Source organism: Leptosomus discolor, chromosome 6, assembly GCF_034619465.1.
Source record: "Leptosomus discolor isolate bLepDis1 chromosome 6, bLepDis1.hap2, whole genome shotgun sequence".
Classification (NCBI taxonomy): Eukaryota; Metazoa; Chordata; class Aves; order Leptosomiformes; family Leptosomidae; genus Leptosomus; species Leptosomus discolor.
Window position 1 is genome coordinate 41,549,697 of NC_141396.1, and position 24,113 is coordinate 41,573,809.

At 44.6% G+C, this 24,113-nt stretch overlaps 1 protein-coding gene across 3 annotated transcripts in view; it reads right to left on the bottom strand.

Moving 5' to 3' along the window:
* Positions 1 to 24,113, bottom strand: part of CHUK (component of inhibitor of nuclear factor kappa B kinase complex) — a 34,068-nt gene that overhangs the window by 2,921 nt on the left and 7,034 nt on the right. For 2 of the 3 annotated variants that reach the window (XR_015183535.1, XM_086466958.1), the window contains exons 5-20: positions 23,010 to 23,098; positions 22,229 to 22,318; positions 21,475 to 21,599; positions 20,194 to 20,301; positions 18,538 to 18,673; positions 17,310 to 17,504; positions 16,826 to 16,928; positions 14,374 to 14,497; positions 12,999 to 13,150; positions 11,910 to 11,971; positions 8,490 to 8,599; positions 6,367 to 6,416; positions 5,528 to 5,624; positions 4,593 to 4,740; positions 3,608 to 3,744; positions 110 to 209 (exon numbers count right to left, since the gene is read on the bottom strand). Coding sequence is in view for 2 of the 3 variants with exons in the window: in XM_086466958.1 (XP_086323084.1) it covers positions 110 to 209; positions 3,608 to 3,744; positions 4,593 to 4,740; positions 5,528 to 5,624; positions 6,367 to 6,416; positions 8,490 to 8,599; positions 11,910 to 11,971; positions 12,999 to 13,150; positions 14,374 to 14,497; positions 16,826 to 16,928; positions 17,310 to 17,504; positions 18,538 to 18,673; positions 20,194 to 20,301; positions 21,475 to 21,599; positions 22,229 to 22,318; positions 23,010 to 23,098 (1,826 nt within the window). In the remaining variant the exon portion in view is untranslated. The remainder of the gene's footprint in view (positions 1 to 109; positions 210 to 3,607; positions 3,745 to 4,592; positions 4,741 to 5,527; positions 5,625 to 6,366; positions 6,417 to 8,489; positions 8,600 to 11,909; positions 11,972 to 12,998; positions 13,151 to 14,373; positions 14,498 to 16,825; positions 16,929 to 17,309; positions 17,505 to 18,537; positions 18,674 to 20,193; positions 20,302 to 21,474; positions 21,600 to 22,228; positions 22,319 to 23,009; positions 23,099 to 24,113) is intronic. The other variant, XM_086466959.1, reaches the window with a different exon arrangement.

The following is a 24,113-nucleotide window of genomic DNA, read 5'->3' on the forward strand; positions in this document are numbered from 1 at the left end:
AGTTCACATCATCACAAATGACCCTATTTAAGGAGTTCTCCACACCCCCAGAGGACACTGCTGTGGCTCTTAAAAATCAGGACCTCAAGAGAGATATCAACAGGCTTACCATCATGCTGCTGTTCTGCTCCTGTCTCACCTCCTGCAAAATACTGCTGAAGAGTTCAAGGTAATTCAGATTCTCTTCTATTACATGGACAAAATCTTCCCTGCGGGGAAGGGAAGGCATAAGAGGACAGATTTAAACCACAAAGTAACACCAACATCAAAAGGCTCTGCGCTGGGGGGAAAACAACGAAACAAAACAAAAACCAAACCACCCCAAAACCTGATTTACAGGAGTCCTCTGCAAGGAGCTACCTTGTAGGGCACAAAAACATGCCTTTAAGTGGCATCCTGCAGATTCCCGCCCTGGAAGTGTGGATTTGCACTCCTTCCCTACAGAGGAACTGCACAAACTCAGCCTTAACAGAACCTAGCTGAGTACTAGGGGCCTGAAATCACAAGGTTTACATCTCTTGACTCTGTACAGCGAAGTCATGGTTCGATGAGTTGCTCGGAGGCGATCCAAATGCACCTTGCTCAGGAAAGCACTTATCAAAAGGTGATCACCCCACATTACTCAGAGGCAAAACAAGCAGAAAAGAGGAAGCAGAAAATGTTGCTCAGAGTTTCAGAAAAATCAACTGACTTCCAGCAAAAGCATGCTTAGAAGACGTGTATCTTCAGAATCTAGGTATTTCCCTGACCACTCAAAAAGAGAGCTGGTGAAATGGTTTGACGCTGATGTTCACACACCCCACCCCCCCCACCCCCCCCCCAGCCCCCACAAAATCAGCACTGCTGTGGATTGAGGGCTGGGCAGTCTTTGAGGGGGCACCTTCCCTTCTGTTATGCTGACAGGAAGTAAAATTGCTAATGAAGCAAAGAGAAGAACCCCTCAGCTCCTGAGAACTCTTAGCTAGGACTGGCTGAGACAGAGGGGCCTTAATAACCAAATCCAACACCAAGACAGAATAAAATGACATGCAAGAAAGGAACAGCATAGTGCTTTAGCTGAGAGCGGTATGTGGAACTTGCTCAGGACCTCTGTTCTCTGGACGCTTTCCACAGAGCGCAAGAGCTCTCGATCCCCAGGTGTAAGAAATGAGGAAAGCAAGGCAGAAGACCAGCATGGCTGAGTTGAGACCTGTTGGGCAAACTTAAAGGGCAAGAAGGAAGCGTATGAGCAGTAGAAGCAGGGACAGGTATCTTGGGAAGAGTACAGGGACGCTGCCCGCTTGTGTAGGGATGGGGTCAGGAAGGCCAAGGTGCAGCTGGAGCTGAACTTGGCAAGGGATGCAAAGAATAATAAGGGCTTCTACAGGTCTGTGAGCCAGAAAAGGAAGGTTAAAGAAAGTGTAATCCCCGCAATGAGCAACACTGGCAAGCTGGTAACAACGGATAAAGAGAAGGCTGAGGTACTCAACAGCTTTTTTTTTTGCCTCAGTCTGGCAGCCTCTCTTCCCACACCTCTCTAGTGGATGGGCCACCAGATGGGGACTCGGGGAGCAAAGTCCCTCCCACCGTATGGGAAGATCAGGTTCACGACCACCTGAGGAACCTGAACGTACATAAGCCTATGGGATCTGACGAGATGCATCCCAGAGTGCTGAGGGAACTGGCTGATGTAGTTGCCAAGCCACTCTCCATGACATTTGAAGTCATGGCAGTCAGGTGAAGTCCCTGGCGACTGAAAAAGGGAAACATTGCACCCATTTTTACAAAGTGTAGCAAGGAGGACCCTAGGAACTACCGGCCTGTCAGCCTCCCCTCGGGAGATCATGGAACAGATCCTCCTAGAAGCTGTGCTAAGGCACATGAAGGACAGGGAGGTGATTCGAGACAGCCAGCATGGCTTCACCAAGAGCAAGTCCTGCCTGACCAACCTAGTGGCCTTCCATGATGGAGTCCCAGTGGACAAGGGAAGAGCCATGGACACCACCTGTCTGAACTTCTGTGAGGCCTTTGACACGGTCCTCCACAACATCCTTCTCTCTAAACTGGAGACAGATGGGTTTGATGGGTGGACTGTTTGGTGGATGAGGAACTGGATGGATGGTCACATCCAGAGGGTAGTGGTGAACAGCTTGATGTCCAGACAGAGACTGGTGACAAGTGGCAGCCCTCGGGGGTTTGTATAGGGCCAGTGCTGTTTAATGTCTTCATCAATGACATAGACTGTGGGATCGTGTGCACCTTCAGCAAGTCTGCAGATGACACCAAGCTGAGTGTTGCGGTTGACACGCCTGAGGTAGGGGATGCCATCCAGAGGGACCTGAACAAGCTTGAGAAGTGGGTCCATGTGAACCTCATGAGGTTCAACAAGGCCAAGGGCAAGGTCCTGCACCTGGGTTGGGGCAATCCCTGGTACCAATACAGGCTGGGGGATGAAAGGATTGAGAGCAGCCCTACCAAGGAGGGCTTGAGGGTACTGTTAGACAAAAAGCTGGACATGAGCCACCAATGTGCACTCACAGCCCAGAAAGCCAACTGTATCATGGGCTGCATCAAGAGCAGCACGACCAGCAGGTCGAAGAAGGTGATTCTCCCCCTCTGCTTTGCTCTGGAGAGACCCCACTGGCAGTGCTGCATCCAGCTCTGTAGTCCTCAGCACAAGAAAGACATGGATGTGTTGGAGTGAGTCCAGAGGAGGGCCACAAAAATGCTCAGGGGCCTGGAGCACCTCCCCTCTGAGGACAGGCTAAGAGAGTTAAGGTTGTTCAGCCTGGAGAAGAGAAGGCTCCAGGGACACTTTCTAGTGGCCTTCCAGTACTTAAAGGGGGCCTACAAGATAGATGGGGGCAATCTTTGTAGCAGGGCCTGCTGTGATACAAGGAGTAATGGTGTTAAACTACAAAGGGCCAGCTTTAGACTAGATGTAAGGAAGACATTCTCTACTGTGAGGGTGGTGAGACACTGGTGCAGGCTGCCCAGAGAGGTGGTAGAAGCCCCATCCCTGGAAACATTGAAGGTCAGGTTGGATGGGACTCTGAGCAACCTGATCTGGCTAAAGATGTCCCTGCTCACTGCAGGGGGGTTGGACTAGATGGCCTCTAATGGTCCCTTCCAGCCCAAACTGAAATATCTGAAACATTTTTTTGAAGAATAAAAAACCCCAGATATTGAACCAGATGGATTGCTCAATACTGACCCCAGCTTCAGACCTCCATTTGAATTAAGACATTTTAAAATCACTGAAGCTGTCAAGAAGCACTAAATATGGCTCGATTTATCCAGGACTTGCACTGGAACCCAGGCATGAAAAGAAACTGCATTTTGTCTCAAAATCTCATTGCTGCATTTTGCTGTGGTACGGCCAGAGGCAAGTTACTGAAACTCCAGTCACGAGTTGAACAATGTACCCTTCAGAGACAATCTAGTATGCCAAAACTCTCCCTGCCTAGCATATCCAAAAACCACCACACGGGACGTGGTGAAGACCTGCCCCTCAGGCCCCCTCAGGACTGGAGGCTGCAGTGGCAGAGGACAGGATTTCAGAGTATATGCATACAAAATGGCTACGCTGACTTCTCTGCAGTGGCATCCTTTCCCAACAAGCTCTTACCCATCTTCAAGAGTTGCCATAGATGACAGATGATGAGGTACGTTCCCTGAGGAGCTCTGTGGGAGCCATGTGGCTGCCGGAGTCGAGGCTGTCCCTTCCAGGCTGGAGCTTACCAGCGATCGAGAAGAGCTCTGAGTCTAGAATAAAGAAATTCATCTGCTGTGATGGACAAAGGATGAATTTAGTCAGGCTTAACTATTTTGTACGCAAGATTTGCGATTAAACACAAGCACTGTTTGTAACATACACACAACCCAGGCCATGCCTGTGGCCGGCAAGTCAGCCAACACAACCTTCCACAGTTCTGCAAATAGCTGGTACTAAATATCTCTGCATGCAAGCCACCCCTGTTGTACACAGCATGACTTCTACACTGTAGAATTAGGAGGTGGTGCCATGACCTAAACTGTGAGTCACACACAACAGCAACTCTCCTGATAGGGGAAAGACACACATGTTTCCTGTGCTGACCTTGAATGTAGGCATGTGGAAATCGAGACTGCTACAGCTTTATAGTCACTGCAATCGATGCAGAAAAAGCAGTGTAGTCTTAAAACACCTTAAACTAACCAGGAAAGTACCTATTTTGCTTTTGCAGCTCTAAAATCCTGATATGTTTAATACATCAGGGTGAAGTTCACCTATCCCACTGTATGGCCTCCAACAGCAGCCAACACTAGATGTTCAGGGAACCTAAGACCAAGGCGCGTGGCATGGCATGTCTACCGCACTCCAGCCACCAGCAACTCGCAGTTTCATGACTTACTGGCACCAAGGACTCCTCTACTGGGCTTCTTTTCCATCCATTTCTCAACCCCCTTTCTAAACCTGTGTCAACTTTTAGCATCTCAAATTTCCCTTCTCTACAGTCAAATCAACCATTGTGTGGAAGTTACCCCTTTTTGGTCTCTTCAGAGTTCCATTTGATGTTCCCTGGCTCCTGCACTGGAAGGAAAAGCAAATGAATAGTCCAAAAGCTACTTACGCAAGCAATTTTCAGCAAATGCCATATCTCCCTTTGTCTTTTGCCCTGCATCTGCATCACTGAATTGTCAGCTTCCTTAATGTTGTTTAGAGCCACTTCAATCTTCGGGAGCAAGTCAATGATCTTCTGCTTACAGCCCAAGAGCTTGCTGTAACAAAAAACAAACACAAAGTTGCTTTCCAGCTTGGGTGGCAGTATGTTCTGCCAAAACCAAAATTCAAGAAAAATTCTGCAAGAACACCCCTTTCTCTTAGCACAGCACTGTGACAGCTGCAAGTACAAAACCTGCAAGACTGGAGGGACGCCTGGACTTTTCCAAGTCCAGTGAAGACTCAAAAAAGCAGGCAGATGACAACACTATTAATACACACAATATAAGCTCTTCTTATTTGAAATGCAAAAATTGCTCCAGATGCACAGCAGCTGAACCATGGTACTTTATTTATCTTCTCTGGTCTATGTTGGTCTCCGTGAGCCGACCATACAATAGCTAACAACTTTCTTTATGGGATCTCTTAAGCATAAGTCATGCATTTTTTTCCTGAGCTAATCGAAGAATTAATGAATAAATCCCTGTGCTTTCTTCTCAGCTGTTACACTATTTCTTTTTTTCCTTAAGATTTTAATCCCAACCTAAACACTGGCAGAATTTGCCTCATTTTAAAGTTAGCTCTTGGATGCTAACAGTACAAACCATTGCATTCTCCTCCCCTTCCCTATTAGCTATACATATTAGCCACGTGCTTTGAAAAAGTAAGTGGAAATGCAAAACACGACACAAAGAAGCAGAATTAATCTTGCTATGAGAAACTTGTACCTGTGGATGGAGCTTTTGGGCTCTGATCTCTGTAGTTTTTCCTCTCCTTTCCTGCTACAAAGCTACAAACACTGCAAGTTGCATTAGTTTGTTGGGGGTTTTTTTTTGCATAAAATACCTGAGATGGCCAAAGAGCTCCTTGAGAACTCGGTCTTGACTCTGTACTGTCTGCACAATGATCTTCACCATGTCTGTGCTGTCACTGTAGGCGTGATCTGGAAGGGCCGTCAATCACCACATTAGTAAAAGGCTCTTCATCAAGGAACCACACTGGACACAAATGCCCAGAGTCACAGAAAGATTCGACTTAATTAGTGCAGCCAAACAAATGGAAACACAATGAAATATCTCAAAACCTGTCACCACCTCTCATGAGGCACAGCTTTGCCTTAAGGTCTCTTCTCTCTGCAGTAGCGTGTACAATTCCAGCCACTCTTGCTGTCTAGATATGGGTTTCAATAAGGACTGCAGGTAGTTGCCAAATGCACAACAACTAAATCTTTCTGCTCACCAGCTACTATGTTCAGAGGATATTAATCTCCAGACATGGCGCTCCATCCAGTACAATTAAGAGAGAGGAGGAGAAGGAGAAAAGAGACTGCACTTGGGTTGGAGAACAGAGGGACAGCAGTTCTTCCCATGCCTGAGGGGAGTAAAGCAACAGTACTGGGGGCAGAAAAAAAGGTGGAGAATGCCCGAAGGCAGACATGTGTTCCAGGCAGATGCTCCAAGACTGAGAACCAAAAGACAAATCCGTGGCTGAGGAACAGCACTACAATTTGGGAGAACTCTAGGCTGAGCAAAAAGAAGAAATCATCTTAAGGTATGCCTTTGAGTCTGGTTAACTTTAATACAATCATTTGCCTTCTCCTAAACAGTATTTTCTGGGTTTGAGTTCAGAATAATTAGTCATGGGGTAAAAGTGTGAAACAGTCTTTGAACCATCTCCTTCCATACCTGGAGGTCTTGTTTTCAATTGCTTGTACAGGTCTATGGCTCTCTGTTCCCTTTAGAAAGAAGAAAATGATTCATTTGTGTATCAACAAGCAGGTGACTCAAGAAAAAAAGAATTGCAATTAAGTTATGCCTTGCTGAACCTCATACACTGGAGCTGCTACCTTCTTCTACAGCTAGTACGCAGGTATGACATTTGGAACACAGGGATGGTCTTTCTGTGATGGAAACAAACACTCTGTCTCTCTTTTCCTCTGATTATGCATTTTCTTCCGATGGGACATTATTTTCAGTTTCAAATTTTCACCTGGCTCAGCTGTGTTTTCCTTCTGTGGTATCCTTAATTATGTAACTTCATTTTTGTAACTACAGGTACTTCTGTACAACTGCCTGAAAAATTCTTGTTCCTGTTCTGTGTTTTTTTTGCCTGAACTTTGGTGATATTCTGCAAATGGAATGAGCTGAATCATGAGAGGATGGTGTTTCTCTTCTTCCTGTTAAATGTATGTTACTTCTTTCAAATATTTCCAAAGCGGCCAAACACTGAAGCTTCCATCCTTGGACAAATCTTTGCTGTTCTAAATCGTGTCTGTCAGAAACAAGTAGCAGTTCAGCCTGTTCTAACTCTGCTCTTGGGCCCCCACCAGGCCTCCTCTTCCCCTTAGATCACCCCAATACTTTTTCAACAGATCATGCAAGCTGCTTCTGCTTATATGTCAGCGTTTCTAGCATGCTGGACAGTTATTCACCCTGAAACTCCTGCATCAGCCAAGGATAGAGGGAGAGGTGCTCTTTACTCTGCCTGCACTGGGAAAAAGAGAACATTAGCATCCAGCACTGTCAGGTAAATCCGAGACATTGCCCAGGATCCATATGTGTCTCGCCGTTGTGTATATCAAACCTTAAGATCTGCAGTATGCTCTGCTACAGCCCCAAAAACTAAAGAGCAGGAAACTGAATCCATTCTCCACTTCACTCCTCGTTAAGAGGAGCAGCTTTAGACCAGAATAATCAACAGCTTAGGGAACTCTGCAAATAGCTGATGCAGCCTTGGGTTTACAGTGGTGAAAGTGCTTGGAAATGATGTTTTAGGAAGCAGGTTCACCATCAGTTTAATCTGCTCTGAATGTGAGCTACTGCTGCAAGAGCCAGTTTCTCCCACCACTTCTTCCCCTGTGCACCAGTTCTACTGCTCCTGCAACTACACACAGATGAAAAGCAACTTAGCTGATCTAGCTCTGCAAGGAGGGAGGGGGAGAACACACCAGGAACATGCATGTTCCCTCTCAGAACACTCAGAGTCATTCAGAAGAGCTCTTACTATCAATAGATTTAGAGGCTATTCAATCTTGGTGGCTATTTGATCCTTCTCTTTTGTAACTACCACTTGTACTTGCAGCAACAGGCCAAACTACAGTAATTGCTTCCTATGTCTTAAGATCATCAATACCACTTAGCTCTTTCATAATTTAATACCTTTGAAAAAAATATTCAAGTTTCTACATATTCAAGTATCCATGAGCCGTTAATTATCCTCACTTTGAAAACACATTTAAGATATTTAACAGGATTTTACAACAATCTCACAATTTTCTAACTAAACACTATAAAATTCACTCTTCTCCAATGTGAAAAGAAATCCTCTGCGCTTTTCAGTGACATCAAGATGTATCTTAGGTCCATCCTCTGCCAAGATGAGGTTTCATAGTCAGTGGCAGAAGTGCCCTGTCTTCCCCAGCGAGGTTTTCCATGTTTCCCCAGGTCTAGTCATTGTGTGGCTGCAGGGTAAGGTAGATGAGTTTACTCCTGTGACTGAATATTAATCTTTCTTGCAGTTAGCTTTTGGATAGAGCAGTGTCCTGTGCTGCCTCATAATGCTGCCAAGTGATTGTCAGAACTTCAAGAGGAATAAGGAACGTACAGCCGTAAGTGGTGGGATCTTCCCTTTTACCAGCAAAACGATCTTTAACTGATTGCAAACTACTCTGTACTGCCAGTTTGCAAAAAGCAAGGAGTGCATTTCAAAGCACTGATGGAACCACTAACAGAGGAAAAAATCCCAGCCCTCACACTGAAACACACAAAATCCATTTATATGCAATAAAAATAATAAGTGAAGGACTTACAAGCTCTCCATGACCTCTCCTTGGCGCCTTGCATATGGACTCTTCTGAAGCTCTACAATCTCTGTGTGCAGAGCCATGATCTGCTCATCCAGATATCCAATATCTTCAGCCTAATGGCAAAACGTAGGTACAAATCAAAAGGCAAGGAGGAGAGCAATTAAGTAGATAAAGATCACCAGAATACTTGTTTGGATAACGGACTCCATGCAGAGTTTAGGAGAAAAAGGCTCTTTGACATGACTGCTGCTACAATAATCGAGGTTACTGTTGTTATCTTCTGAGTGCATGATATCACCTAGATCCAAATCTCTGACAACCACACTGGGTGAGAAAAAAAAGTTTCTTCATAAATCATCTCTCTTTGAGACGGACACTGCACACACCCACACCCACACCCCTTTCTGGCTCTACGTACAGTGAAGATATTTTCTCCTACTTTTACAGTATGGGCAAAGGGTGCTCTCACATTTTACCTTCCCATATGCATTTTGCTCTGACATTTCACATTTTCCTCAAAGCAATATAAAAGATACCAATCTCACACCAAGCCCCCACAGTTAAATTAGGCAAGGAAGCCAACACCACCATTTCTGAGTGTGAGGAGTAGGTTATGTGGTGCCAGACATGTCACTGGAGATGCCCAGCATGCTTAAGAAAGCACTGGTCACTCTAAGTATCTTAGTACCATGGACTGTGGGCACTGATCTGCCTTCCTGAGACAGGATTTTGAGATATTTCAGTTCTTCCTTTCTCACCTGGGGCTGTAGGACCTGAAAATTGAACATTTTCCAGAACATACTCCTTGTTGAAGCTGCAGAAGTACTTGGCATGAGGTTATATAAATGGGACATGACCCCTTGACATGAAAGGGATGTCTGTAGATCTTGCAGGTAAAGAACAAAACAGGAAGAAGTAGCAGCAGCAATAAGCCACATAATCAAAGGGGAATCAGAGTCTGAGAAAAATGTGAAGTAAACCCTATTATCAGAAGAAATGTCTTTACCTGTGTAAGAATTAGGACCACTGATATTGTAAGAATCAGGACATGTTTGTCTCAAACTTTGTACCTTGTGGTTTTGGAGAGGAAGAAGAGACTCAAGTCGCTATAACAACAGCGCACTGTCTGAAGGCCCAAAGCAACTTCTTAGAAGAATACCCGTTTTGTACGGATGCGGTTAGAACTTTGGGCTAAACGACATGGCTTCTTGGAAATATTTGTCGCTTCGCGGTAACAGCTAGAGGCATGAATTTGTTCGGCTTATGCGCTGCAGCTTGCAAGCTGTGCCATGGAGGTTGCATAGACTGCCAGCTCGCGATCGGCGTGTGGAAGCAACATGCTGCTGCTGGATTGGATCCCACCGCTTGACCGCAACACATCACCATCGGGTTGGCCTGGGACTATGGTACAAAAAGGACCCTTGGCAGCCTCTCGAAAGAGGGGAGCAAGAAGAAGGACCAAATGGAGCGGAGCAGAGCTGAGAACCTGCCTGCCTGCTGGGACTGGACTACCGTTGGAGAAACCCCCAGATCAGAAAAACTGGATGTGACAGATCCCCAGTGGTGACTACTGTGGCGTGCTCCTCTTCTTCTTTTTCTTTCTCTTTTCTCTCTCTCTCTAAATAAAACTTTGAAGTGGTATTGACAATATATGGCCTCGTTTGTGCCTTAATCTCCCGACGGGTATTCGAATCAGCAGCCCCGGTAAGAGTCTACCTCTTCTGGACTGTAACAACCTGGAACACCATGACTCACCACACAGCCTAACTGTGTCATGAATTCACATTTGCTAAGCTGCCTGGTAGACAGACTGAGATACCACTGTGTATTACAAAGTAAAACATTTTCCATTCCTGCTAAATGGACACGGCATGGCTATACATATGGACTGCACAGCTTGAAGACAGAACATAATTCTGATGATCTGCAAAGTAAATATTTGCTGATGTTCCTGGGTTTCCAGAAACAGCCAGTGACAGCTTTGAGCTTTTTTGCTAGAAGCAGCCTCCCTTTTATCTTTGCTATTTCCTAACAGGGAGAAACAAGATCCCAAAATTTGAAGAACTAAACAGAGGTGAATTCAGGCAGGAAACCAAATTCCCCTATCTCCATCACATCAGCAAGCAGAATCAAGGCTCCAAGCATCTTTTGACTTAGACGAAGATAGGTAATGGATCCCGGAACCTGAACTACACAGTCTATTCCTTCACAGGGGTTCTTTGTGTTTCTAATGGTGTCTGGGATTTTTATGTATTAATCACCGTGCTCTGTATTGCTATGACAGCCAATACAAGAACTCCTTGCAGGGGAGAGCAGAAATTTGAGACATCAGCCCAGTAAACCATGTGATAGCCCTGTTTTCAGCAGAACATGCAATGCTCTTGCCACTCTAGCTAGGTACCATCACAGGGCACCACAGAGTACTTTTGGAGCTATTTTAAAGATCTCTACTCTGAGAAATACATTACCAATGTGCTGATTTTTCCTTGCATTCCTTCTGAATGCCCCCACTTCTGAACGCTCCCCTCTCAACGCTTCCCCCTTCCCAAGCTTTATTCAGCACATCAAATAGAAGAGAAGAAACAGCTTTTGACAATACTATGATCATCCTAACTCTGTCCCTAGTCTTCACAGCTAAACGCTTACTCGTTCCCTATAAAGATCTGGACAGAACTGTAGGCAGAATTATTCTCTGTTAAAAAGGCCTCTGTCTCCTCATCATTTTCAGTGGAGGTAAAATTAAAATGCTCATTCCCAGAACAGAGGGATCAGAATCCCAAGCAGTAGACAAATTTCAACAAGCCCTTCTTGCAGAAGTAACTCTCTGAGAAAAAGAAAGCTGTTAAGTCAGCAAAAGTGTTCAAAAAACACAAGCGAAAACAACTGCTAACTACTAGGACTACTCAGAGTAAGAATTGGCTCTAGTTCTGCCCTAAATTTCTTCAGGATGATTCTTATTAAAAATTAATTTGCATATTTACTTGCAGAACACCAGAAATTTATGTCTGTACTCCTAAATGAAGTACTGCAATTTTGAAACCACTGCACAGTAAGTGATTGGTGTCATTTTCAGCTCTAGCAACGGAAATTTGTGTGTGCAATAAATCCAACGAGAAAGACTCTTGTCTATAGCAACACCATTTCTTTTGGGCAATAAATAACATGTCTCTATAGTCTACTTTCCTATATAGACAACTGAGTCTAGTGACATTTGTGTTTGTTTTGTTCAAATCACTAGATTCAAACAACCTGGTGACTGGGGACTGTTTCTTTCTTAATGCACCTGAAATGATATTCTCATTCCCACAGCAGGCAAGATATGAAACACACTGAAGGGACAGAGCCATGGCACATACGGCACTTTAAATTCCTGTCATGATCTCCTTCACAGAGAGATAATGAAGCTTCTTTAATACATCCTACCTGTGCACACTGAGAGGCCTTCTCTTCCATCTCCTTCCATGCTTTGAGCATCTTTTCTGAAGCTTAAGAGAAGAAAGTTGTTAATAAAAGATATAGACACAAAAATAAAGCATGACCTGAACTCTACATACATCAGTTGAATTTGAAGACAAACAGCATGACACTGGATCTCCAAGCAGGAGTCATGAGCCAGAGATCACAGGAAGAGAGCAATGTTGCAACCTTGCAACCTAACAACTCCATGCTCGACCTTAACTCACATAAAACCCTTTGGCAGGATTTCACTGTTTGCAATCACTGGCCTAAAATGAGTTTGGGTCTTTAAACTCCACCATTAAGCTCAACAACTGCCACTTTTCATTAAACACAGACTGTCCAAACCCAGTTCACTGAGTCTCCCCATTTTCGATCATTGTCCTTCACCCCAGTCATAATTTTTGTCTCAAGTTTCAGTTTTTAGCCACATATCCAAACAATGCATAAATCTTACTGCTCTCCCTTAATAGTATTTGTAAGATCCAGACATTTCTGTGATATTAAGATCATAGCTGGTGCTTTTTCACCTCATCTCTCATCCTGACTCATGCTACCTCCAAGTATCAAGCACAGCAAGATCACTCCCTTCGCGCTGTTCAAAACAGTGTTTCTAAAGTCACCATGCGCATTTGTTCTGCCGTGAAGGGTTAGTGGCCCTTCCACTGTACACCCAGTGCAGCAGCTCTGCCCCCCACTTTATGCCTAGTGACAACTCCAAATAAATCGGTCTCTGAATGAGTACAGCAACCATTTACCTCACCAGTACTATTAATACTCCAATTTTCTTAGCTTGGTGTTCTCAGCGGGGAACAGCTGACCACCTGTTTCACTGTCTCCAAAAACATTTTATTTTTTATCTTGCTGCCTTTGCTTCTGCCAAACTCTTCTCCTGCACCTGTCCCAGCTAAAACATACCCATAAAGATGCTGAGGAACACAATGGCAGCTCCTGCAGTCATTTTCTTTTAATGCTCTTACCCGCAGCCCTTCATAGTCAGTCTGATCCTTTATAGGATCAGACAAGACACCCGGGCAAGTATTACACAATACGTACATATGCCATAAGCCATCTGGTCACTGTATCTCTCCAGGTCGAGGCGAATGCTTTGACGAAAGAATTCCAGCTTTGCTTTCAGTTGCTGAGATGCTGACACCATATTGTTTTTCATTTTTATTAGGTTGGCATTATACCGAAGAAGACTGAGCCTAACAAACGAAATAAGAACAGCATATGTAGTTGAAAAGCATATCTGGACTTACGTGCCCAGTGCTGTCACATTACCCGAAGGAAAGACATAGTCAGCAAAAAATTTGGCAAGATCCTTGGAACAGGGAGTCTCAGTGGAGTCATAGACTCCATCTCACATCCTCAGAAGCTGCAGACCCTCAGCAACCAAAAGTGAAAGTCCTTCATCATTTCCCAGTTTTTTTTGTCAAGCTCAGTTAAACAGTCTTTGCAGTGTAGAGTATTTCTTAGCATTTACAGGGTCCTGCAGTTCGTGTTGCCCCTGCATCACTTGAGATATATGACACTGCCTGTTCTGTGATTCAGTCAGGACAAACCCCTATAAATGTAACAAACAGCTCCACTCCTTCTGCCACTGAAATCTGTATCCTGGGCTGCATTAGCAGCAACGCTGACAGCAGGTTGAGGGAGGTGATCCTCCCGCTCTATTCAGCGCTGGTGGGGCCACACCTGGGTCCAGTTCTGGGCTTCCCAGTACACCAGAGACATGGACGTACTGGAGAGAGGCCAATGAAGGGCTACGAAGATTATTAAGCGACTGGAGCATCTCTCCTATGAGGTAAGGCTGAGAGAGCTGGGCCTGTTCAGCCTGGAGAAGAGAAAGCTGAGTGGCAATCAAAATGGACAAATACGCGAGGGGAGGGTGCTGAGAGAATGGAGTCAGGCTCTTTTCAGTGGTGCCCAGTGACAGGACCAGAGGCAATGGGCAAAAAATTGAAACACAGGAGGTTCTCTCTGAATGTCAGGCAACTCTTTTTTACTGTGACAATGACCAGCACTGGCACTGGTTGCCCAGAGAGGTTGTGGAGTCTCCATCCTTGGAAATATTCAAAAGCCTTCTGGACATCGCCCTGGGCAACCAGCTCTAGGTGATCCTGCTTGAGCAAGGGGGTCAGAATGGATGACCTCCCGAGGTCCCTGACAACCTCAGCCATCCTGTGAGTCCGTAACTATACTCAAGGTTCAAATCTTTTCAGTCATTATCAATGTCAGGCACCACGAAGTAAAATTTCTGGAGTGGAATTAGCTCCCAACCCAAATATGCCTTATACTGTAAAAGTATAGAACAGCAGAGGGCTGTCAAACTTTGGGTAACCAAAACTCCTTGAGATGTCAATTTCCACACAATCGGTCTCTGTATTTGCATAATAATGAATCTTCTGAATGAGGACCAACAACTTACATGGCAGCTCTCTGGCCCTGGAAAAGCCTGCTATAATCTTCTTTTAGCCCAATCACGTAGTGAACTGCTTCTGCCCACACCTTGCGCAGCTGAGGAACCGGCAGTTGGATTTTACTGTCTTGTACTAAAGGCGAGAAAAACACAATTGTACACAAATGAAATGACAACTCTAGAAAAGGACTTCAGTGCTTACAACATTTCTAATTCCTGCTTCAGGTGCTTAAACTAAGGGATTAAGCCATATAATATTTTCATGTGATGCTGCCTAAGCATGTATAAGCTTTCCATGTTACAGCTCCTCAGGTATTTTACAGCCTGCTATTGGCCAGGCAACAGCTCACGTTTGAACTCACAGCTACAAGAGCACTGATTTCTTTGAGCACTTTGGCTATTGGCACTAGCAGACACAGGGCACACTGCATGAAACATGGCACAAGGAAGGACCCATGGGTGGTCTTATCCAAGAACTCTACCTAAAGCACCTGCACAAGCTAGCAAGGCTAAAATAATTGCTCCATTTAATCAATCGATATTGGTCACTGTCCTGATGTGGTTTTCATCTAAAAATGTCTTCAAATCTTTTGCACATTTCCTCCCAGGTCCCTGATGCAGATGTTTAAGGGGAAGAGATGCAGGACTTAATGTGTTCCCCTACTGAGACTGGGAACTGTCAGTACATTGGGATATCAATAAACGTTGTAAAAACCCTTAGCTCCAAGAGATTCAGCACAACAATGCTATGCAATGAGATTCATCAGAATAAAATAGCCCATGACACAGAAAAAATCCAATCAGAATAAACCTGAGTGAGAGTAAAAGACGACAGGAAAAACTAGCACTGCTGCTGCAGAGCCAGGTCAAAGAAAATTAAGCTACTTAACAGTATGTCACAAGGCATTTTCTTTACATGCAGTATCCCAGTAGATGTGTCCTGTCCCTTGACACTGTTTTTTCTTCCAGGCATAGAGGCATACAAAGTCCTTCATACATGTATGTTGGGTGTATATATACCTTCATAGAGGTATATTAGGTCCTACAGATGACTGCTGTCATTTCAGAGAGACACGTAAGGGAAGCTGTAAGCAGAAAAGCAGCTTTCATGCATGGTCTAAAAATCATATGGATGATGCCACGGCCAGGCAGCAGCACCAGAACAAAGAGGGAGCAACTGGAGCAGATCCCACCAGTATCCGTGCACCAATTGACAGGCTCTGCTGCTAACAACTCAAGAGGAAGGAGGGGCCTGGACTTTCTCAGACACTTGGCTCTGCTTGGTGAGACCAGAAGTAGGATCAGTGCTATGGGGTTATTGACACACTATCACTAGAGTTGAAAACTGTCAGGAAGACAGTACGAAAGGTTTTGAACCTCTGCCAAGTGTCTCTGAAGGCCAGCCCTAACTCACAACGTCCACAGGGGAATGACAGCAGTTCTGCAATGGGTGCAACATGGCCAAACACGCTGGCTCAGCTCTGTGATCAAAGCAAGCTGGATTTTATTTTGTAACTAAATTCAGGGCCTGAATGATCAGCAGCATAGAATGAGGGACCTGTTCCTTCACTTAGGTGAGACACGAGAGTTTGGATCACAGCTGAAATGCAACTATCACAGGCAGTACAGGGTAAAAAGGTAACCTGCATCCTCAGGATGCTGATATAGGGGTTCAGAAGCATAAATCTAGGAGAGCTGTAGGAGGGCAAACTGTTCATGAACATCCAAAGCACCTAATCTCAGGAGACAGGACTACAAGAAGCTGAAAACTGTTTGTATCTGTGCACGGGGAGGAGGAGAAGGGATATGCGCACAACTTCTACAGATGCTAAACCCTAAGATGAGAAGGTCCCTGACCCTCGGTACCACCAAAGGACATCTATGTGAGCTACCACTCAAGGTTCTGCAAACGTCGCCCAGCATGACATCACTGCACACTCTGTGGGTGTGAAGGGACAAGACCTTTAGCAGAGCAGAAGGCTGTGCAAATGAAATCACAGCCCCCAAGTCAGAATCTTCTTTCCAGGATGTAGCGCGCAGACACAACCAGAAGTTTCCCTCTCTAGGCTACAAGACTAGGTTGCACATATTACCTCCCAAGGCTTCATTCATATTTGTGGTTCTGTGGCAACGCTTAGGTTTAAGTGGGCTAGATGCTGTTCAGAGTACAGCATTTAATACAAGGGCAAAAACCTTAAATGAATTCTAAAGTTGCTCTACATGTGAGTTCCCAAAGCGGGGGCAAAAATACTCTGAACTGTTACATCTACAAAACGTGGAGATACAGCACTGCAGATGAAACTTTGTTAGGCTGCTCCAGGTTCTTCCTAGTTCTAACTGGTCCTCTTTGAACTAGACTGCGCCCTTCAAGGTAACGTACAGAGATTGGTAAGGCAAATCTACTTTCATATTACATGAGAAGCAGCACTTTCAGCTCCCAGCTGTCCTCCAGCATACTTACCAATGTAATTCACACAGTCAGATAGACTCCGAGAAGCAAAGGGTCCATCATAGACAGTTTTGCTTTTATCAAACAAATAGACCATGTAGCTATCCCAGCCTCTCTGGTGAGAAGAGAGAAGAGTACGTAAACAAGAGAAATCCCAAACATAGCACCTACTAACCCAGAGGGTCCTGGTTACACCATGAACTAATTATTGTGGGCAGACACTGTTCTTATCAGGTGTCTTAAAAAACTGATTTTGATAGGGGTCCTGAACACAGGACCCTTTGCTAGCAAGTTACTTTATTTAAATATTCAGTCAGAGTATAAGTCTAGGAATCTTCTTACATTACCTGATAAAGGAAATAATGCTAGACCTTAAGAGTTACTATGCTTAGAGCAAACTGTCTCCAGTGGGAGAAGACTGAGGCAATTTATCTTCCCTAAGGTTTTAAATTCCCTGAGAATGTGAAAGACATTAAGTGAACAGAATCATTCTTACTACGCCATCAATAACACACTGGGAAGCAGGTTTCCGAGGGTCCAAGCAAATCCCTGTTTCCAATAGCAGTTCCTGATTTCCAGTACTTATTCCAGCTTCAGTCTCAATCCGATTCTGAAGGGAATGAAGGCTCTCCTCGGGTTGCAGAAGAAATGAAACAATTTTGGCAGAGGTCATATTTAGGATGTGTACTATCTGTGAAAAGAGTACAAGCTGATTACAAGTCACTGGCTATCAAAGACAAAAGACACAAAGACCTGGGAGGGAATATGTAGCAGTTAACAAGGTTAGACTGAGAGCATCATTTGAGTTTCAGTGACTACAATAATCAAGTTCAGTAAAGCCCCACATAATAAAACTCAAAGCCTGGGCCTGTAACTTTTAAGTTAATGTCAGAGAAAGTTACAAACGCACTAATAGGCCTTCACAAGCGACGCCGCAGCTTAATCACACCAAAAGAATGATGACAAGCTAGCATAAAGGCCATCTTGAGCCTTGCTGTCTCTGATGCTGGCCAGTATCGCTCCCAAGAAAGGGAGTCCTGTTTCCTTCAATCGCTCCATACAAAAAAGCTGTTACATACCAGTGCTTGTCTTCTCACTGCTCTCATGACCCTCTCTATAGTTTTACTGTAGCTGGGCAGAGATTGTAGGACCCAATCCACACAACAATATACAGATTTTGACAAGTCCCAATTATGAGCACAGTATTCTGTGTTTCGAGCTTTAATTCCTTTGGATTCCTCCCAGATCAGACAAAATGATCCTCTGGCTTCCACACATGCTTGCTACCCCCGCAAAGCTCCAATAATTACTTCAAAGGGAAGAGTCAGGTGAATGTAATCTCTGTTCTGCTACAGGTGCTACTATAGTACATAGACCTGGAGGTCACAGCATCAGTAGTGGTGTTCAGGAAAACTGTTATTAACAAATATTAAACCATTATTTGACCCTGGCAAGTCCTTTCTGAGATGACAGGCAGTAACATAGGGTCAGTCTTCTACTCCAACTGTAACACTAGAGATTAATATTGCTGGTGATATTTTGCCTTCAGATACATATACAGGACAGGCTGTATATACACTCACTTCCTGATACCAAAAAAACCTATTGCTCATGATCCTGTAGCTGGATGATGCCAGGGTTACAGCTTTGCTCCACTGAACACACTTCCTGTCCTCTGAGATGCTTTCAGTAGGCCTCTAAGTCCAGTAACAACCCTCACTCACCTTCAAATTCAGTATTTGATCCATTATTAGGAAGCATTTTGGACGACTGGTGTCAGGATCTAAACCTCCACCCCTCTGTTGTGGATCCCAATTCAGCATCAGTTGCAACCAATTTTCCATCGGTTCTACAATTAAACTAAAACAGAAGGGCAGTAAGAAAGAGAAGGCAGACATTCTACAACATCAGTCCACTTAAGAAACTAGGGTCTCACAACAGCAATCGGGTTACAACTCTTTGGTTAGAGACCGTATGCGTGCAACATCTGTCAAACGTGTGTGAAGAACAATGATTTCGCTGCAGTTGCTCATCCTGACAGCAGGGAAAGCTTGGAAGGGGAGGAGAGCACACACAGAGTGAGCAACCCCACTGTAACAACAGTCTTCACTGGCCTCAGCAGGAGCACATGCTCATCCAATGTACCTTGCATTACATGTCCTCTTCTGACTCCTATTCATTAAGTCAAAAGTATCTTGACACATCAGTAAGGTGTGTCAAAATGGGTAACAGGGAGAATAATTTTTTCGTTCTTTTTCCTCCAAAAACTGTCTGTGATACACACAAAATAGCAGTTTTCAAAACCTTGTCTGCAGAATAACCATCCCCATGCTGCAGAGCTGCCCGGAAGGTTCTCCTCCATGTTTATGCACACAAGAAGCACACAAAGAACATCTTTAAAGACAGTATACAGTGCAAAAAGCCAAAGCACTGGCACAAAGGTACTTATTTCATTCTCAACTCCAGTACTTTTCCTAAAAATCTGCCAGTGCCAATGAGTTGTGCTGCACTGCTGGGTACAAGTTCTAAATAAGTGACAAACAATCAGTCTGACTTGGTACAGGCCAATTAATTCAGGTTGAAGGCCCTCCTGAAGGTCTTTGGTCCGAGCCCTAACCCACAGCAGGGCCAATGTCGCAGCTACAGCGGGCTGCTCAAGACTGTGTCGGTGTCAAATGAGCCTGGGCAGTCCCCACAGATGGAGGGGCCCTGTCACAGGGACGCAACACTAGCATGAGGAAACGTTTTTCCTGTGCTCAGATTTTGTTTCCCTTGCTGTAACTTGTGCTGTTGTGTTTGGTCCTTTCGCTTTGCCCCTCTGAGAAGAACCTAGATCCGTTGTCTCTGCAACATCCCAACAGACAGTAGAAAACAAAATCAGGTCCCCCTTTGCCTTCTCTTCATTAGACTGAAGAAGCCCAGCTTCATAGGCCTCTCCTTGTATGCTCTGTTCAATAGGCCCTGACCATCTTTGTGGCCAGTGCTGGAGTTGCAGTAGTTTTCCCAACACAAGTACTAGAAGCTTCTCTTTCATGGAGCAGCTAACTCAAGTATCTTGTTTATGAGATTTAATACCATCAAGTTATCAGGCATATGTTACTCAGTGGCCTTGTGATAACGGGCAGGAAGCAGTCACAGAGTTCACACTGCCACCATCCCACAAACTGCACGGTGAACTGCCACTGGAGAGCCCAAAGCATCAAAAAAAAGAGCCATGTGGCTACAGGCTATTCCTTAACAGCAAATGGTAGCTTTTCAGGAGCTTGAAACACGCCTTAGGAGAAAGGAGGACCCCTCAGTGCTTGGGATAAAGGAGTAGGAGCCCTCAGTTTAAAAGACAAGCCAAAAATTACCACATGTAGCCACCAGGACACACTTACCCACAGAGGCTGTGAGGCTGTGGCAAATGGGTACTAAAGCGAACCTCTCCATTCATCTCTTCAGAAGCAAAGATGTGCTTTGAATCCTTCTTCTTGATTTTTTCATGCCTACAAAATAAAATCCTTTGTGGATATACTGACAACATTACTTTTGCAAAGGGCCAACTGAATATGGCAGCAGCAAAAAGTGCCACAGTCTAGTAGCTTTAGAAAAACAAACTCTTCTTTCAAAACGACGCACCCAGAGCATCTCCAAGTGGAAAAGGGGAGCCCTTGCAATTAACTCTGCCTCTGGAAACACTTTTGCACCTTCTTGCAAGGAGGTCTGGGCAGTGTCAATCCAAAGGGTCAACAGGTAACAGTTCACTGACCACAGAGCAAGCCTGCACAACAAAATCGGCCTCCACGTACTAATGAGACAGAGAAGATTGACAAGAGTCATCTGGCAAAACCACTTTGATCCAAGAGAAGCATCTAATAAGTATTAGAAACACAGTGTGCTATTGGATCCAGTGCCACGGAAAGCATTATGAGCAACTCTGCCTTGGTTTCCTTACCTTGGCTCACTTCAGCACTAGTGTGAGCCTGGCCTAGAGCTCAGCTGCTCCTGGAGCAGCAGGCCTTCCCAGGGCAAGTCAACAGTCATCAGCTGGCTGTGAGGCAGCAGAACGAGTCTTGCTCCTGGAGGCTGCCAGCCAGCTTTCTGTCCCAGTCAGCCCCAACTGGAACTGAAGCTACATGCACCTGGTCTGTGCTGTTCTCCTCCCCCTCCTTCTATGGATAGTGAAGAGCTGTTCTAATCTCTTTCATTCATCAGTTTCCTACTACTGACATTAGGAAATCAAGTTTTCCATGTTGGAAAAAATGCAACAAATACTGAGCTATTAAAATAATAAAATCCCAAGAGTTAGCAGTTAAAAGGGAAGCTATCGCAACATATTGGTTAAAATTATTTCTTGTTAACATATAATAATTTTTCAAGCTAACATTTGCGTAAAAACTCAGATTTACCTTTTCTCCTGTTATTTTTTCAATGCTAACAGAAAAGCAAGTTTCATATTTTTTGTTGCAGAATCACTCCTGGTATTGTAAAGTAAGAAGTGAAAATATAAAAATATATTTTCTGCCCCTTCAATGGCTTCTGCAAAGCTTAGCAGACCGCCAGCCACAGCACCTAACCAACAATAAATTTATCATTCTGGTTCACACTGTCACCTCACCACACGCAGTAGCTGTCACTCCCATTGCCTGGCACCACCTCTTGCAGAGTAAGTGTCTTACCAGGTAAATGGCTGTAGATTATGTAAGAAAGGTCTAAATCCTGCAATGCATTCAAATACCATCGTTCCAAAGCTCCAGTAATCAACAGTAACTGAGTAGGATTTATTCTCAAAGAGTTCTGGAGCCTAAAAAGGATCATAAAAAGACACTTTAGTACTTCAGGTCATCGACTTCCTTGCATTTCTGCAGACACAAAACTGTGTCTAAGTGTAGCCCCCAGTTCCAGAGCAGCATGGGGACCCTGATGTGGCCCTGCTCAAGCTGCCTGGCGGCTCAGGGCCTGGAGCATCCCAGCCATAAAGAGATGGGAGGGAGCTGGGCCTGTTGGGTCTGGCTGTGGTGTGGTTGGGCTGTGGGCAGGCTGAGAGCAGTCCCCGACCACGGCACAGGAAGGGATGGAGGGGATGGACAGGGACAAACTCATCTTGGAAATGACAGATGACACAATGAGGGGCAACAGCCCCAGATCACCATGTAAGAGGTTCACATTAGACAGGAGGAAACACTTCTTCCCTTGGAGAGGGAACATCCTTGGGACACATCACCAGGAAGATGTGGGATATCCATTTTTGGAGGTTTCAGGGCTTGGCTGGGCCAAGCCACAGCTGCCCTGACCTAGTGTTGGTGACAGTCCTGCTGTGAGCAGAAGGCTGGACACGGGACTGCTGTAGGCTCCTTCTGACACACTTCTGTGATTCTATAAAATGTGGCAATACCACATCACTTCTACACATGGGAAAAAAAAAAGTCTTACCAAATACTGTAATGTTCCAACAAATGAAGTACATAAGCTTCCTTGATCCAGGTCCTTTGCATACCCCAGGTCTATTATTTTGTGAACAATCTGTAGACAGTTTAAACAGCTCATCAGAAGAGCAAATTCACAGAAGAAAAACCCCACCAAACAACCCCAAATCTGTGCAGTGACACCCACAGCACACACTCAAGAGGAGGAAAGCCAGAATGGAAAACCTAGAGAAAGTCCATGGTGAAGCTTTGACGTGTGACACAGTGTTAAGGCTTGCTGCTTCACCACATCAGCTGGCGTTGTCCACTTACTTCAACGCAGAATCCACTTTAAATAAAGCAGCTTGCCAGTTACAGCTTGGCCGAGCACCTAACTTTTTATCCGGGAATGGAAAGTCATTTGTTCAAAGAGTAACAATAGAGAAAACAATTTTCAGCAAGAAATCCATTAGGCTGACTCTCCAAACTAGCTTGATTTTACATGCAGCCCTCAAAGCTGCAAACACAGAGGTATGCCACAAACTCATATCACTCATTCTGTTGCAGGCAAGGGTCTTGAATGGAAGCAGAACTTGTTTGTTTTTAATGGCAAGTATTTAAGTATAAGCAAAATAGGATTTTTGGCTTCAAGAAGATGTAAACTTTAAGTAAAATCACAGTTGAGTTTTCAGCCCAGGTCAATGCCACAAACTACTTGTTCGCTTTTATTTCTCTCAGGTAAGACAAAGCTGCTGATAACTTCCATAAATGACAGTGGGAACACCACTGACAGAGGCCACCTGACTTACCTTCCCACCTTCATCCTGAAGAACAATATTTTCAGGCTTTAAATCTCTGTGTATAATTCTGTTTTCATGCAAATACTGAATACCAGACCCTGAAAGACACGTGTTTGATTTAATAGAAAAATAAACTCACATTGATTAAAGATGTATCTGATAAAAATCTAATACCCCTGACTTTGGGGTTGACACCAATAAATTTTCATTTTAAAGCACCATTAAGAACTATTGACTTAAAAGATTCGTCAGACTGATGCTAGGACCGAACTAGCTCTGTTCCTCTGCTCTGCAGAAACAGAGGTTGCTACAGAGTCCACGCTTCAGGGCATAACCACAGGTCACATCTCTTGCCTGTAAGGCAAGAGAGAAGGCAGATTAATTCTCCTCAAACTGCAGTGTTACAAAATGAACCACAGCATGCAAGCAACCAAACAGGTCTCCAAAATGCGCAGGCAGCTTGAAATAGCTCTGCACATCCTCTAGCCTAAGATCTTGGTAAATTAACACACAATAACCAAAAGACCTATTTATAGATGCGAGCACATTACGCAAGATGCTAACGAAAGAAAGCACTGAAATTTATTAATCAAATGAAACAAGTGAAGTTTCCCATTGACCTAAAACTACCACCAATAGTGGCTTATAGAGCTTCTACTGAACTTCCACTGCTGCCAAAGTACAGCTGTGCAAACCAGCCATCAGGAAAGGGACTGTCTAGCTGCAACGAAGCAGAAGAACAGCTAGAGCTAAAAACTGATTCCTAGGCAGCCTCTGGTTAATCCTGTGTGGAGCAGCTCACCGAGGTGCAGTATTAGAAACACCAAACTTAGGGGCTCAAGGCTCCCCCTCTGCTGGCGGGGGACTGGTGTGCTCAAAGTAGCACCACTTTTATCACTCCCACCACTAAAAAGGAAATTCTGTGATTGCTTTAAGCCAATCTACATAGGGGCTGTCCCCAGAAGGAACACAGGCTCCCGAACTCGCCCCTTCCCAGACAGTTTCCATGGTACCACAAGCATTTATGGCACCACATGATCAGCTCGATCTGGGACTGATCCAGCCAGAAACTACTAAGAAAAAAATAATCATATTTTAGCCAGGCTACTTTCC